The following is a 15,873-nucleotide window of genomic DNA, read 5'->3' on the forward strand; positions in this document are numbered from 1 at the left end:
CTTGATGAGATCTTTTTAGGTTCTCACCAGAATGTAGTGTCTGTTGGGTCAGCCATTTGGTGCCGGCCTTACAAATATCTTTTGTCAGGGTTTGGCACCACCTTACACCAACAAATGATATCCATCATAACTAGACTGTAGTCTGGCTGAGTAACACACTTTTGCCAAAATAAACGTGAATTTGGTTGTTTTTGCCAAAATAATTTGAGATGTATGATATTCCATAATGTAAACAAAGACGGTGACTACAAGGTGTTTGGTTTCAACTATTTATTTTATTTAATTCTTTTTAGTCTATGGTTAGACATCTATTAAATTTTAACTGATAGCCCATATTTTGCCTTGTTTTAGCCTAGACGTCTGGGCTGTGTTTATATATACAAAATTGATTGCTGGGCTCATAATAAAGGTTTCACAGCCGTGTCTCTGCTTTTAGCAACACCAACAGATATTTATCAAAGAAGCTTTAAAAACAGGCAAAATCAAAGTCAGCTTTCATCTGAAGTAGTAGAAGTTCACACAGGCACTTGGTGAGTCTTACTTTATTGCAAACTTATATCCAGTTTTTGCTAATACTTGGTTTTTGTCCGTTAGCCTAAACTAATCTCATAAAATTCACAGAACCAGTTCACACAGAAGGCATTTTTTACTTCATGTTTTTTAACATTTTGTGTGAATACTATATTGTCAGCTTTATTGTTATGAGAGCTATAAAGATGCACATACATCATTGTGGTAAAGGAGACTATTGTAAAAACATTGAATTATTATTACTACACAATATCCAAAGACATACAAACACATGAGCTTTTGTCATATGACTGGAATTGTTATATTTATGAGATATCATCTGGTTTCTATGTGGTGTGAGACATGGCAAAATTATAATCCATCTGATGTTGTATTTAACAAAAACCATTAGGCTTCTTGTTAATATTGTCACCAAGGTTGACCATGTCCATCTCAACCCTTTTAACGCCAACCCTTGAGTCCTTTATACATAAACAGAAAAAAAAAAGTTTTGAGTATTGATTTTCAGTTTGATGTAATATTTTACAATATTGGTTATAATAAAGACTTAACCAGTTGCACACCAAAAGGTTCTTAATAACAAAGGTTTCAAAACATTAGTTTCTAGACATTTATACATGTAGATGACATCCCTGTTGGTCTAATAGTGTCCTCCAGTCCTTCATATTGTGTAAGGTGCCACACAAATCCACAAGCACTGTTAAAATCAGGCTAGAGATGAGGTTAGCAGCATCGCTTCTTGTCAATGTGGAGGATCCTATTGCATTTCGGGCACGTGTGATAGGCGTCTTTGAAAAACTTGACGAAGAAGGGAATCAGACAGCAGAACACAACCAACCTGAAAGAGAGAAGTAGATTCACATTTATTAACCTGGTACATACATGTAACAGATCCTTTTTTTTTGGTTGCAAATTTTAAAGGAGCGCTTACCCGCACAGAATGAAAAGTAGGCACATCAACCACGCGTAGACTCCAACTTTGTATTCGACGTTGGTTAAGACTTGCTGTTGGCAGCTAGTGCAGGTGGCCCTTCCTGGTTTACGACCCAGCTCGTATGAATCGTAGCTGACGAATTTGTTTTTGGCATCTGCTGATTGAGCTACAGAAGATATTCATAGGTCAATATGTGATTTATGACCCTGCCTGTAACGCCAATTTTTTGCGTTTAAAAAATGTAAACCTTGATATCTTTGATATTGACTGAGTAAGGTCATGTCAAAGATTGAAATCAAACTTTATCGCTCCTAATCTCAAAATTCAATTATGAGAGAATTAATTTATTTTTTAATTTACAATCACCATGCAAGGAAGACAACAATTACAGATTTCATACAAAAAAATCTTGACATGGGGTCACCATTTATAGTGACAATCTTAATCATGTCTGCATGTCACTTTTAAGAAGTTGTACTCTTTAAAACCAGCAACTTTCATAAAGGAGGAACCGGTAACAAACTCACCACCTCTGGATTCCATTCGTATTTGGGAGTCATTGATAGTGGTGCCCCCTGGGGTGAACGGCGTGTGCACATGATAAACCTTGACATCACCCTTATTCTCTACTGTAGAGGAAACAAAGCATTTAAGGATCAGGCATTTCCGTCATGCTCACACTGTTGCTTTGATTTTTTTGGTGTTATGGCTTACCTGGTATTATATAGGGAGGTGGCTCGCCTGTTCCTTTAGCGCTCATTTTTTGTCTTTGGCTGGATTCAACCTAAGAGTAAAAGACACAACAAGGGATTTTTGTCACATACTTTTAATTTAATACTTTTTAGTAGAGTGGTTTGTGTATCAAGAATGTGATTTTAGATTGGGAAGTTTCATAGTGATAGAGATCTTTGCTTTTGAAAGGTTGTAGGTTCAATCCCTAGAAGAGCAGAGCTATCAACATTATAACCTTAACCAACTTAAACTTCTCCAGGTCATGTTTCCCATTAGTTAAAATTTACTGTGCTCTTTCAGATAGCCTAATCGCATCTGCCAATTGCTAAATGTACATTAAGCAGTATTATAAATGTACATTGTAAAAATATATTTTTGCACATACATTTTTAAGTTAAAAATTCATTTTAACTGTATTGACCAGTGATGAGTTGCTGTAACTTATACAATTAAGTTGACATTCAATTTGATTTAAAGGGGACATATCATGAAAATCTGACTTTTCCATGATGAAGTGCTGTGATCGGGTCCCCAGTGCATCTATCAAGCTATAAAATGTGAAAAAGATCAACCCATTAACTTAGTTTTGGTAAACTATTCTCTGCAAGCATGTGAAAAAACAGGTCATTGAAATTTGGCTCCCCTTGTGATGTCAGAAGGGGATAATACAGCCCCTTAATCGGCACCATTTAACCACTGCATTCATTAAGTGCAGAGATCAGCTACTTTGCATTTTAAAGGACACACCCAAATACGGCATATTTTTGCTAACACCTACAAAGTGGCATTTTTAACATGCTATAAAAAAGCGTCAGCTAAATGAATAAGTAAGCTATAATAAATTATATATGATGTTTTGAGCAAAAACTTCACATATGTACTCTGGGAAAACTATTTTACATCTTAAAAAAGTCTTGTGAAATGACCCCTTTAATATGTTACAGCAACTCATCACTTGTCAATATAGTTAAAATGACTTGTTAGTTGATTCAACCTTTTTGCAGCGTAGCTCACCTGGTGAAGTATTGCATTAGGATAAATGCATATGCCAAATGCATAAACAAGCATCAATTAATAGATCATCAGAAACATTTGTAATCAGTTTTGCTTTAAGGGGAGTTTTAGAGGCAGATCTTGTGATGTGAAATTTATTTGCTTTGATGCTAAATAAAAATATGTTTTGGTTAGCTGCCCGCAAGCTTCCTTTTCCCAGACACGCTTTGGTAAAAGTACATAAAAAGTGACAAATTACAGGTCATGCTGCATTTCCGTGATGATACAGGTAAACGCCTTGTGAGAAGACAACAGTGTTACGAGCCTAGTCAATGATTGATATAGACATCCACCCAAAGACAAGAGTGGAATGCTGTTCTGCTGCATGTCTGACTTGTGTACTAATACTCAAAACACCCTGATACTTCTTTTTATCTACTAATGGAAAAACTGCATCAGTTATCCTAATAATGTATAACGTAATGTCTTACATAATGTACAGACAATGAAACACATAAGCTTCTGTAACTGTGTTAGGTCCCTAAAAAGTACATTTTGACAGCGACTGGTCAGTACTTGTCATTTACTATCACATGTCAGATCAGCACATTCATCTATAATGTATTTTCATATAAGAACTTATTTTCACCTAATATATCTCAATGTGGGCATTACTGAGAGGTTTACGGTATTTACAGTGTTTATGTGTTTTAGGTGTGTGACAGTACAGTAGGAGGTGACCTGAAAACCTCAGATAGTCCAAGTACGTCAGCAATTTCACTCTGCTGTTGCTAAATGAGGCAAAAAGGCTTGTCCTTTCATTACCTTCGTCCGGTTTGATCAAAGCATTCCATGTCTTTTTTAATAAATGACGCATTTATTCAAAATCAATGTATTGCAAAAAAAAATAACTAAATGGTAAGAAAATAAAAATAAGAAAAAAATATGTTGCAGTACATGTGAAAGACGAGGGCTAGTAGTTAAATGGAAAGGTTGTCACACTGTCTCTCAGTAACAATTACATTTCGTATAAACACTTCAGTTACTGTACACTGAATAGACAATAACCTGTGTGTTTTCCCCAGTAATGCTATTGGGTGTTGTTTTAAGGTGCTACATTTTGCGAATAGAAAGTTCTAGTATCACCTTATTCTGTTATCCACATTAAAATTATTAACAGGGATTATTGAAGACAGATTTATAGACCAGAATCACTGAAGAGAGATTTTAAACAAAACAGTTTTTTGTATATGTGTTTTAAATTTTACAATCCCATATAAATTATTTACTACAATACGTATTTTATATATTACATTCGACCTTATATTTTGTCATTGTTATCTGCTCACATTTCAGCAACATGCGGCCACCCATACTGTGTGACGTGTAGAAACAGAAAGTCAAATTGAATCTTATTGTCTTGCATGATGATGGAAATGTTCAATAGCTTTTTTGTTATTGAAACGTTAATCTAAAACCTACTCTGAGAAATATGCGCATTTAAGTATTGTGACAACCAGCACCGACCTCCCCTACATATCATATATCTCAATGACGATGGAAATATATGGTTACTGGACTTGACTTAAAAAAAAATGCTTTGAATTTGTTTCTTTTATTTTTGCAGTGTATTAATCTCGAAAATATACAAATAAATAAATCTCTGTCGGCACACTGTGTCTAGTGTGAACTTCACATACAAACAAAGCGTAAGGCTGTACATTCAGTTTAATGGCGCACATAAACAAGGGCTTGTTTGATTAAGCACAGACTCCAAACAATAAGACCAAGAACATGACATGATTATTAAAAATGATTACTTTAACTATATTAAACATTCATATCCATTAGTGAAATCATACTAAACAACTGTAGCCAACAGCCACTTAACATTTGCAACTCAAAGTACAAATCTGATGTGATTCAAGATAAAAACTAAAACCACATAACAATGTAATTATTACATTTTTACTTTATAATCTTAATATATGATCTTTATCATCAACTTTTGCGACACTTAGCTACTGTAAATAAAACACCAAAATTTCCCCTAAACACAACACAGTGTTAAGTTAAAGTTTGTAAAGAGAGCGTCCTGTCTTACCTGTCCTGTTGAGTCTGTTGCTGAGACTGAAACCAGTTTCTATTGGGTTACAAAGCTTTTCATAGTTACACCAGTTACTCCACCCCTGCCTACTTATAATACATTACCATATTATTTTTTTGTTGTCTTTTATGAATGTTCTTGTGACAGAAACAGGAAGAGCGCAGTTTTTCCTCTGTCATTGAAGGTGTCACTAAGCATTTGTTTAATAGCTGTGACTGTTGTGGAATTTTAAATGATTGCGTATGCTATAAAATAAATGACTGTAAAAGACAGAAAGTATTAATTCTAATACTACAAATGTATAATGACTACTAGAACAAACTTTGTTGTTGATCCGAGAAAGAATAATAATTTATAAAATGATAGCCTAATAAAAAAAAATTAAATCACCCTTTAAAATCTTTTAATGTGTTTTTTCTACACTATCAGAATTAAAGGTACAAATCTGTACCTTTTCTGTCACTGGATTGGTTCACTACAATGTTGTACCTTTTGTGGGTACATTACTGTATCATAATGATCTAGTGTGTAAATTTTAAAGGTATAGTTAAACGTTTTGTACAATATAACTGGTACAAAATTGTTCCTAAAAAAAATTGTATCACAAAAAGTACAACATTTCAATGTGATGTAGTATACCCATAAATTAAAAAAAAATGTATCTTTGAGGGTACAACCTCAGCAACAGAAATTTACAGTTTTGTACCTTTTTTGTACTTTTTTTCTGACAGTGTAGCTTTGAAATGACTTAAGACATTTATTTATTTATTATTTAAGGATAGCACCTTAAAATGCTACATCTTTTTTTCAAAGGGGTCCCAAGGACATGCTCCTTTCAGAAATATAAGTGCTATGTCTAATAATGTTCCTACTTTTTGGGTTAAGTCAGACCCCAGCAAACATGAGAAACACAATTTAGAAAACTAAATAATAGACAATCATCAGGCAGGAACTGTTACAGTGTGTACATCATTCATAGCCCAAACAAAAGCAAACTAACATTAGTAATGGAGGATGCAATGTTGTGTATGATAGGATCTTATAGCATTAGAAAAATTACACTGATGCTTTAATGATAATAAAAAAACAACCAGGACAGGTTCACAATCGCGTATCTCGCTTGCAGAAACTAGTAAGAATTTTTTACATTTTTTCAAACCACTGCACCTATTTTTCTTTCTGATCATAGAGATTAAGCAAGAGGGTCTGTAGTCTTTATCTGTGACAGTTGTGTGAAGCAGTAAATCAAGCAAACATCAGCACCAAAACTCACTTTTATGCAGATTTTTATCTTTCGAGCAGGTGCTGTGGGCTATGTAAACTGGTCAAGATTATTGGAGGAGGGGGTTTGTGCGGTGCTGTGGAGAATTTGGCCTGAGTTCAGTGACTCTACGGGTGTGGCAGGGACTGGAGGAGGCTGTGTTGCTGATATCATGAGAGTGGGCTCGGCTTCTCAGCTGTGTCTTTTTGTGTGACACTCCTTTGACACTGCGGTTAAGCTCGTCCTGCAACATTCCATCTGCTGCCACATTCCATGAAAAGTTTTTGTAAATGATGCATTGAAAAAATATTACAGTGAGACATTGAGCAGTGCCTGGCCTTACTAGAAATCTGTTATGGTCTTCTTGGCCATTTTCTGTAAAAAATGGTTATCTGTCTGTCACTTGGCAACTGAGCTGTTTCATGTGTGCAATTTGAAAATATTACTGTGAAACAAATCCAAAGAAAAATCACAGATCTTTTTTAAGAGATAGTTCACCAAAAATTTCAATTATTACTTATTTACTTATCCTCAGGTTGTTCCGACCAAACCTGTATACATTTCTTTGTTCTGCTGAAATCAGATTAAGGTATTTTGAAAATGCTTGTAACCAACAGGTCTGGGGCACCATTGACTTCTAAGGTGTGAAAAATAATACACTGGAAGTCAATGGTGCCCCAGATCTGCAAACATTCTTCAAAATATCTTAATCAGGCAGAACAAAAAAATGTATACAGGTTTTAATGTAAATTAATTTGAATAACACATACTGCTTACATTATCATGATCTTTGCTTTTAATTTCAGTACTTACCTGGACAGTAATACACTTCATTTAACTTCATTAAAAGGGTACTTAACTAAACTAAAAGTTTCCTGGAATGGGTTTAGATTAAAGGGGACATATTATGAAAATCTGACTTGTTAATGTTTAAGTGCTATAATTGGGTCCCCAGTGCTTCTATCAACCTAGAAAATGTGTAAAAGATCAACCCAGTAGTTTTGATAAACCATTCTTTGCAAAAATGGGTCACTGAAATTTTGCTCCCCTTGTGATGTCATAAGGGGATAATACCACCCCTTAATCTGCACTATTCAATCACGACACTGCCATTTAGTGCAGAGATCAGCTCATTTGCATTTAAAAGGACACACCCAAAAATTTCACATTTTGCTCACACCTAAAAGTGACAATTTGAACATGCTATAATAAATTATCTATATGATATTTTGAGCTAGAACTTCACACACATACTCTGGGGACAACAAAGATGTATATGACATCTTAAAAAATAAATCTTTGTGAAATGTGAAATGTCCCCTTTAGGACTTAATTATGTAAGTTATAGCAGGAATAAGCCCTGACAATGTGATCAGGACCCGACGTGAACAGGGCTGGACTGGGACAAAAATTCGGCCCTGGCATTTTGGCCCAAACCGGCCCACACTACATACACTGCAAAAAATGATTTTCAAGAAAAAAATTCTTAGTATATTTGTCTTGTTTTCAGTAAAAATATCAAAAAATTCTAAAATTAAGATGCTTTTTCTTGATGAACAAAACGACCCAAGAAAATCTGCCAATGGGGTAAGCAAAAATGTCTTGAACATTTTTCTTAAACACTAAATGCAAGAAAAATTTGCTTACCCCATTGGCAGATTTTTTTGCTTGTTTTATGCACAAAATCACTTAAATTTAAATTTTTGGTCTAAAAACTAGACTTATTTTCTTGGGTCATTTTGCTAATCAAGAAAAACCATCTTATTTTAAGAATGTTTAGATATTTTTACTGAAAACAAGACAAAAATACTAAGAATTTTTTTTCTTGAAAATCATTTTTTGCAGTGTATAATTACAAATACCACCCATCTTTGCACGCCTTTAAATATGTATAGCAATAGCAACTCCAATTCCATAAAAGCACTAAACCCAATTAATAGCAGGTAGAAAAGAGTAAGGATTGACACAACAAACACTTCTAGATCCTGTTATTTATTAATGCAATAAAACTGTATAATCCACACTTATGAATACTAAAACAAGCTTCATGCAATTGGCAAAATTTGCCATTGGATTGCTGACTTATTACAAAATACAAGTGCTGCTTACATTTATATTGAAAACTGATTATTACTTGCAGTACTTACAGGAAAGTATTCACTACATTCACTGAAGAAAACTTGTGTGATTACAGTAATAGAGATTTTTAACATTATCTGTCAAGTGTGTTGTGTTATATACAATAAACATATCTTTTTCTTTAAGCAGATCTCCTGGATTGTTTGATTTTGCTTGAAGAGAAATTATACGTTTTGAAACAGACAATCAACGAAAAATCTACGAATCAGATACACTCTCGTAGTCACAGAGCAAAGAGTGCAATTATTTTATTGCAGCTTTATCACCATATTTTGTGTTTTTGACTCAGTTTTATCAAGGGGTATCCATCTAAACTTGTGTTTTGAAAGCAGTTCTGCTTACCCCAGTCATACACTCACTTCTCCCTCGTCTCTCTCCCTCTCCTCACTGACACTTTGCGTGCTGGTGCTGCCAGTGCCACCACCGCCACCATCATCACCAGCGATGCGAGTTGATGGTCCTGCTGCCGCAGAAAACATTTGTGTTTTTTAACACATTTTGCAGCGTCTGCCTGAAGAGCCTGCTTCTTTTTGTCACGCAGTTTTTCTGCGCCTCCCTTGCGTTTTTTTCTCCATCTCTCTCTCTCTCTCTATTTTGACACGTGAACTGACCATAGGAACTGACCGACGATGCACGCGCGCTTGCACAGAGACCAAAGCGGTGATTGGGCCAGCTTAATGTCATTCAAAAAAATAACCAATGGGCTGCTGCTTAAATGTGAGTGGGGCGGTCTATCTAGGAAAAGAAAGGACGATGACTGTGCTGGTCAGTCATTGGGCCAGCTTAATGTTGTTTAAAAAAAAATAACCAATGGGCTGCTGCTTAAATGTCAGTGGGCCGGTCTGTTTAGAAAAAAAGACGCTAACTGGGCTGCTTAGACAAATATAGTATGAGATGTATCGGCCCAAAAAGTAAGTCGGCCCACCGGGAAACTGCCCGGTTTGCCAGATGGCCAGTCCGCCCCTGGACGTGAAGCAGTGTAATAACAACCTTATTACACGGCTATTTACCTCATAAGTAAGGTAAGAAACAATAAATATTGATTTGAAATATCTTATTTGTTTATTTTTAACAAATGCAGACCTTCCGCAAAAAAAAAAAAATTGGTTTTAAGATGAGACAAGACGTTCAAATGTGACGGACACACTATTTGGTTTGGTCATTTGTAAAATAATATCGTATATGTTATTTAAAGACATATTTATATTAAATTTTGTGTATTATTAAAAATGATATCATTTTGTAAACTGTACCTGTCAAAATGATTTGCAGCATCCGGCTTGCATGTGTTGTTGAGCAGTAGGTAATTACAAACCTGCAACATGCATGTCTTGACTGGCCAATCAGAATCAATCATTCCAACGAGCTGTATAGTAAATTAGGATAATTAAGTAGTTTTTCAAACATACCTTACAAAAAACATTACTGGTGTCCATATTGAGACAAAACAATGGCACCGATATATTTTCTACGATATATCAATGCAAGCTGTTTTCAATTAATACAGCTCAGACATGCTTTTTCGTCTAGGACTAGGATAAGGCCCTGTGCAGGAAACCAACCCAAAGTGTAAAGAGCTGAACAAACTACACTAGTAGTGGAATTCACAGAGACTGGAAATAATACGTCAATCAAGAAGAGAATTTGACATGACTAAGCTGACTTTGACAGACATGAAATCATTGTTTAGGCATCGTGCAGTAGCCCACCGAACTGGATTTTCAAGATATTAGTCAAGCTTCCATGAACCTATTTGAAAAAACTAGACAGGAATGTTAATAAATGTCACAGAAACCCAAAAAAGGTGTTGCCATCTGCAGAATAGTACAGGTCACTTTCCTAAGACAAAGATACACACGGTCTCAAGGAGATAAATCCACCACATTTAGTATTCAGTATAGGCATTAAGGTATAGGATTCAAGCATGAGAAGATGCGGTCTCACGGGGTGTGGTTGCAACTACAGTAAACCATTCTAGTGGAAAGCCGATCTCAAGAAGAGTTTGAAATATGCAGTTGCATGTGAACCATGAAATGAGAATCAGGGCAAGAAAGTTTTCAAATGTTGAAGCTTTTAAGGTCTGGGGGATACATTTCAGTCTGTGATTTCAAAGCAATATCGATAAGATGATAAATGCAGATGATTAAACAGGTGTTTTATCTTTTTTTATTAAACTAGCAATCCAAAACACAATAGGCCCACTTAGGAAACACTTTCCCTAAGCTGTGGTGGATCACGTGGTCTGATCAAAGATAAAGTACAATAATTTATAGCGTTACAAGGCACAAAACTTTATGAGTAAGAATTTTAATTTAGTATTTCAAGCAAGCATACAAAATGAATAGATTGATATAACAGTAAATACCCGAGTGGATATTCTATTGTATGAAAAATTTGTAAAAACTTTGCAATACTTTACACACTGAAAAAATTATTAATTGAATTTAATAATTTTTTTAAGGTAAGTGGTTGCAATCAATTTATTTAAGCTACATTTAAACAAAAAAGATTAGTAAAGTCAAATAAAATATAAAACTTTTATTTAAATGTAGCTTAAATAAATTGATTGCAACCACTTATCTTAAAAAATTGATTAAATTAAATTAATCATTTTTTTCAGTGCAGTGCACATGCACAGAAACTTGATGAACAATATTGCACAGATGTATACTGAAAATAACTAGCTGGAAAGCATCCGTTCTATATAAGGCTGAGCTCCGATGAATGCATTGCAGCGAGACGTGACAGCCAAAGATCAGCATACAATTTTTAGTGCATGCAAAGGAAAATGGTAATGTTTTGATAATAACTCCTTATTTGTTTAATAGTAAGAAAAAAAACATAAAATTGTGAGCACCTTGCATATCAACCTTTAACTTATGATAAACTTATTTAACATAAAGTTGCAAGTTTTGCAAAACACAGTCCTGTGCACTGCCAGAAAAAAAGGTGAAAATGATCCCAAGCTTTCACTGGGATAGTACTCTTCAAAAGTGCCCTAATATGTACTGATTAGATGTGTATACATTTGGTACTAATATCCATTCCTTGGTAACAATATGTACCCCTAAGGCACTAAAATTTAGGTACAAAGGTGCACTTTTTGAAAAGTTACAGCCCCACTGACAGCTAGGGACCATTTTTGACATTTTTTTGGGATAGTGCAGTGGTACATTATATGTATATATTACTTTTGTAAGTCACTTCGGATAAAAATATTTGCTAAATATAAATATTGTTTCCAGACCATTATTACTCCATATCCAGTAGCTGTTTGAACCCCCTGCCTTTATTTTTTACTTCCTTCAGCAAAAAAACATACAGCAACCACTTCAAACGCTATTAACAAAAGGGAGCCTTAGAAGTCGCAACATCCATCAACCACAATTTAAACAGATTATCAGACGTGCCAATTTGTATTATATACAGACAGTATACGTGTTTAAAGCTTGGACCCTGTGCCACATCAGCTGTCATTATAATTGTGAGACTTTCCATACAGTTTTAAATCTGTTTAATGTTTGCACTATTCATTTTGTCTAACAATATTCACCTTTTTCATATTATGCTTCTGATCTGAATCTAAAAAAAAGAATTTTAAAATACATTTTACTGAAGGTGCTATATAAATATTGATGTATTTCTTATTAAACAGCACTGAACTGTATCAGGCTCATTTCAGCAAAGCTGAAATATGAATATCTTAGGTGCTATAATAATGACATTTACTTTAAATTTAGTACCAAAGCTCATGACCCAGTGGATAAATAAGTTTTCCAGTATGTTGTGGGTGTTGGCTGCAAAAAGAATTCATCGTCAAAACTGAAACATTATCAATGACAGCCTATTTGTTGTGAAGAGTACAAATTGTCTATTGTGAGATGACTGTACTTCACCACTTTTAAACTGTAGGTGGAGTTGCTCTTATACGTTTATCTCTTAAACTTAAGTTTTAGAGGTGCTTTAATTATACACAATTAAAGTTAACAACTTAAATGTTTTTCATATGCATACCGTGCAAATGTGAAAGTATGGTAACACTTTGCAATAAGGTTGTTAATGCAACCTGCTTTAGTTGCGTAGTAACAACAGTAAATGCATGAACTAACAAACTAAAAATGAGCAATATAGTTTTTCAACAATCTTTGTTAATGTTAGTTAATGCCAATGTAATTGTTCATGTCAGTTCATTGAGCATTAACAAATGTTTGCAGTTACAACCTTTGATTTAACTAAGCAAATTTATGTTTTTATATGTTAATATGTAAGAAGTTTATTGAGTAAAAATTGAATTGCATATTGCCATATTTAAGCATATTTAGACCTTTATGTGCATGCATGTTGTGTGTGTTTGTGTGGTGCATGTGTGTGTAGTTGGGTTCTGTAAAATCAATTTGGTCTTGTTTTAGTTCCCTACTGGCCACAGCACTAAATACGATCCATTCAGAACATCCAAGAATGGGAGGGATTTTCATCATACACCTACACAAACTGTTTCAAAGCCTAACAGACACAGATCCTCTTTCTCAAAACCTCTGTAAAGAGAACAGAGCACAAGTTTTCTCCACCATGTACAGAAGGACCACCATCAGTGTTTTCCTGGTCGTCTTCCTGCAGATGCATTTGACATTGGCACATAGAGGAGCAGCAACTGACACAGCACAAAAGCCTTTATACCAAAGTCTTGGGAGGCTGAATCAGCAGGTTTGTTGCATGTGGAAACATTTAGTTAGTGTGACATCAGTGTCATGATCTATAATGTTTGTTGATTGTTGCAATCCTAGTTCAAGCGATTTCAAAAGGAGACCCTCGCTCATCTGCAGAGCATTGCAGAAAACGACAAGATTTCCCACAGCGTAGACACTCGATTCCAGGCTTTGAACAAGCAGTTCAAGAAGATCTCCAGAGAGCTCCGCACCTTTAAAGCCACAACAGAGCAAGAGCTGAATTCACTCAAATCTTTAGCTAAAAATCTGCAGAAAAGCACCAAGAGGCTTGATTCCGGGCTGGCCAACATGACCCAAGCTGTAAGAGAAACCAGCCTTCACAACCACAGACAGATCCAAAAGCAGAAAGCCGTTTTATCCGACCTGGCCCGTGAGATACACAAACAGCAAAGCCACATTGGCATTTTGAAGAATCTGATTCAAGATGGCTTACGTGACCTTCAGGACTCTTTTAAAATGCATCAGAAACAGATCACACAGTTGGAGAGTCAGGTGCAGAAGATCTATCAGTCTAATTCAACGTCCAAGACAATAGTTTTGAATTTAGATCCCATCATTTCTAACAGGAAACAACAGGATCTGGTTAAGAGGCCTGTCCAGTCTAAACTGTCTAAAGAGCAGCTTGTTAAAAATAGGTTGCCACCTCATGGACCCACTAAACAACCGCAGACGTACAAAACAAGAGAGACACTGCCAACAGCCCAGCCAGTAGAGGACATTTTTCAGCTTCCACTTAGACACAAAATCCCAAACATTCAAATGCCAAAGGAAGAGGCCAAAAGTAGGTATATAGAAAAATCTTTTTATTTTTTCCTTTAAATCATTGTATATATATATATATATATTTGGATAACATCGTTGATTAACCTCATGTTAATTTTGTGCCACGTAGCACCAGCATAGTAACTAAAAATATGAATGTCAAATTGCTTTATTTACCCCTTTATGTCTAATATATTTTTATCTCATTCTTCAAGTTTGCAATGTGGGATCGATGCTGCTTTTCCCATCTGCTTCCACTGCAAACTATGTCACTTTCCAGAAGAGTTTCCCTACTGGAATACATGAACTGTCTATCTGCACTTGGCTGAGAGTCGATGCAAACTACGTTGGGACGATTCTGTCTTACGCCACAAAGAACAATGACAATACGCTCGTTCTTTATGGCCGTAATTCTGGCATAATGGACGTTATAGACTTTGTGATTGGAGACCCATCGTATCGTGAATTGTCCGTACAGAATCTTCTGGATGGCCGCTGGCACCATTTATGCATCATCTGGTCATCCATCGAAGGTAGATTTTGGTATTATTCAGACCGTCATCTCATATCTACTGGATCTAAGTTTCAAAAGGGCTTTGAGATCCCTCCAGGGGGATCTGTGGTTCTGGGACAAGAGCAAGATTCTGTCGGAGGGGGCTTTGATGTAGCTGAAGCATTTGTGGGCAGACTGGCTGGTTTTGCATTGTGGACTCGAACCCTGAGCCATGGAGAGGTGTCTGGCCTGGCCACTGGCAGAGGGGTGCCTCGAGGAGCATTGCTCAGCCTTAAAGATGTTCACCAGCGGTTCGGCTCTGTGCAACATGTAACCTGTCAGTGTCTGGAGCACTGTATGTAACAACTCAACCCAAGGGCATAGATTTGGTTTGAACATTGGGGGGTTGAAATGTCAACTGTACATTTACTTTCATTTGCTCAACTCTTGAAAAGCCTTGTTGATATATTTACATATAGGGCCATATATGAACTTATACAATAAACATATTTTATATGCGATGTATGTGTTTACATGCGCCATATTTTGTATGATTATATCAGTCAGAAAAAATATCCCTGAATGGTTATTTATGTTATCTGTTCATCTGTTTTAGTATTTTGAATTACAATACTACTCATGCTGCTTTGACTTTTCAACTTTTACGAAAAAAATGTAAACATAGGCTTATACATAATATTTTTTTCTTAAAACACAACTATATTGAATTTATATGTCTTATGCAGTAACTTTGTAGGGTCTATCTCTATAACAATCTATTGTTATTAATTTTATTATTTGTTAAAAAAGTGTCTAATAAAATAACATTCTAATAAAATCATGTTTTACTACAATAGACACAGAAGTATGAAAAATCATTTGTGCAATCCTGCTGTTAGTAGCATCAAAAAAGCTACTAATATAAAACTCCTCTTAAAGTATAATTTATTTATGCTTTTAATTTACATGATTATTATGTTGTTATAAACTCCCCGAAACGAGTCGTGTCTTAAACCTTAAGCGCATGCGCAACAGAGGCACAGCGGGCACAGACTTTTTTTTTTTTTGCGGGCACAGACTTCAGCAAAGCGCAGAACGATCGGCTTTGACATCAAAGTACCGCGAGAGCTGTTTGTATAAAAAGCCCAACTGTAGAATCACTCTCGCGATACTTGATGTCATACGCCAATCGTT

General features: G+C 35.4%; 2 protein-coding genes across 2 annotated transcripts; one reads left to right on the top strand and one right to left on the bottom strand.

Annotated features, from left to right (window-relative positions):
- Window positions 1-526: 526 nt before the first annotated feature.
- On the bottom strand, window positions 527-5,382 carry litafd (LITAF domain containing). The gene is made up of 5 exons (XM_065279149.2): window positions 5,295-5,382; window positions 2,180-2,249; window positions 1,993-2,094; window positions 1,463-1,631; window positions 527-1,369 (listed from the first exon to the last, which is right to left on the bottom strand). The coding sequence occupies exons 2-5, from the start codon at window positions 2,223-2,225 to the stop codon at window positions 1,255-1,257; spliced, it is 432 nt and encodes a 143-aa protein (XP_065135221.1). The 5' UTR covers window positions 2,226-2,249; window positions 5,295-5,382; the 3' UTR covers window positions 527-1,254.
- Window positions 5,383-13,106: 7,724 nt separating this feature from the next.
- ptx4 (pentraxin 4, long) lies at window positions 13,107-15,485 on the top strand. The gene is made up of 3 exons (XM_065280444.2): window positions 13,107-13,401; window positions 13,482-14,205; window positions 14,402-15,485. Exons 1-3 carry the CDS (start codon window positions 13,156-13,158, stop codon window positions 15,040-15,042), a joined length of 1,611 nt encoding a protein of 536 aa, XP_065136516.1. The 5' UTR covers window positions 13,107-13,155; the 3' UTR covers window positions 15,043-15,485.
- Window positions 15,486-15,873: the final 388 nt, after the last annotated feature.

The sequence above is a fragment of the Paramisgurnus dabryanus genome, chromosome 3 (genome assembly GCF_030506205.2).
Source record: "Paramisgurnus dabryanus chromosome 3, PD_genome_1.1, whole genome shotgun sequence".
Lineage (NCBI taxonomy): Eukaryota > Metazoa > Chordata > Actinopteri > Cypriniformes > Cobitidae > Paramisgurnus > Paramisgurnus dabryanus.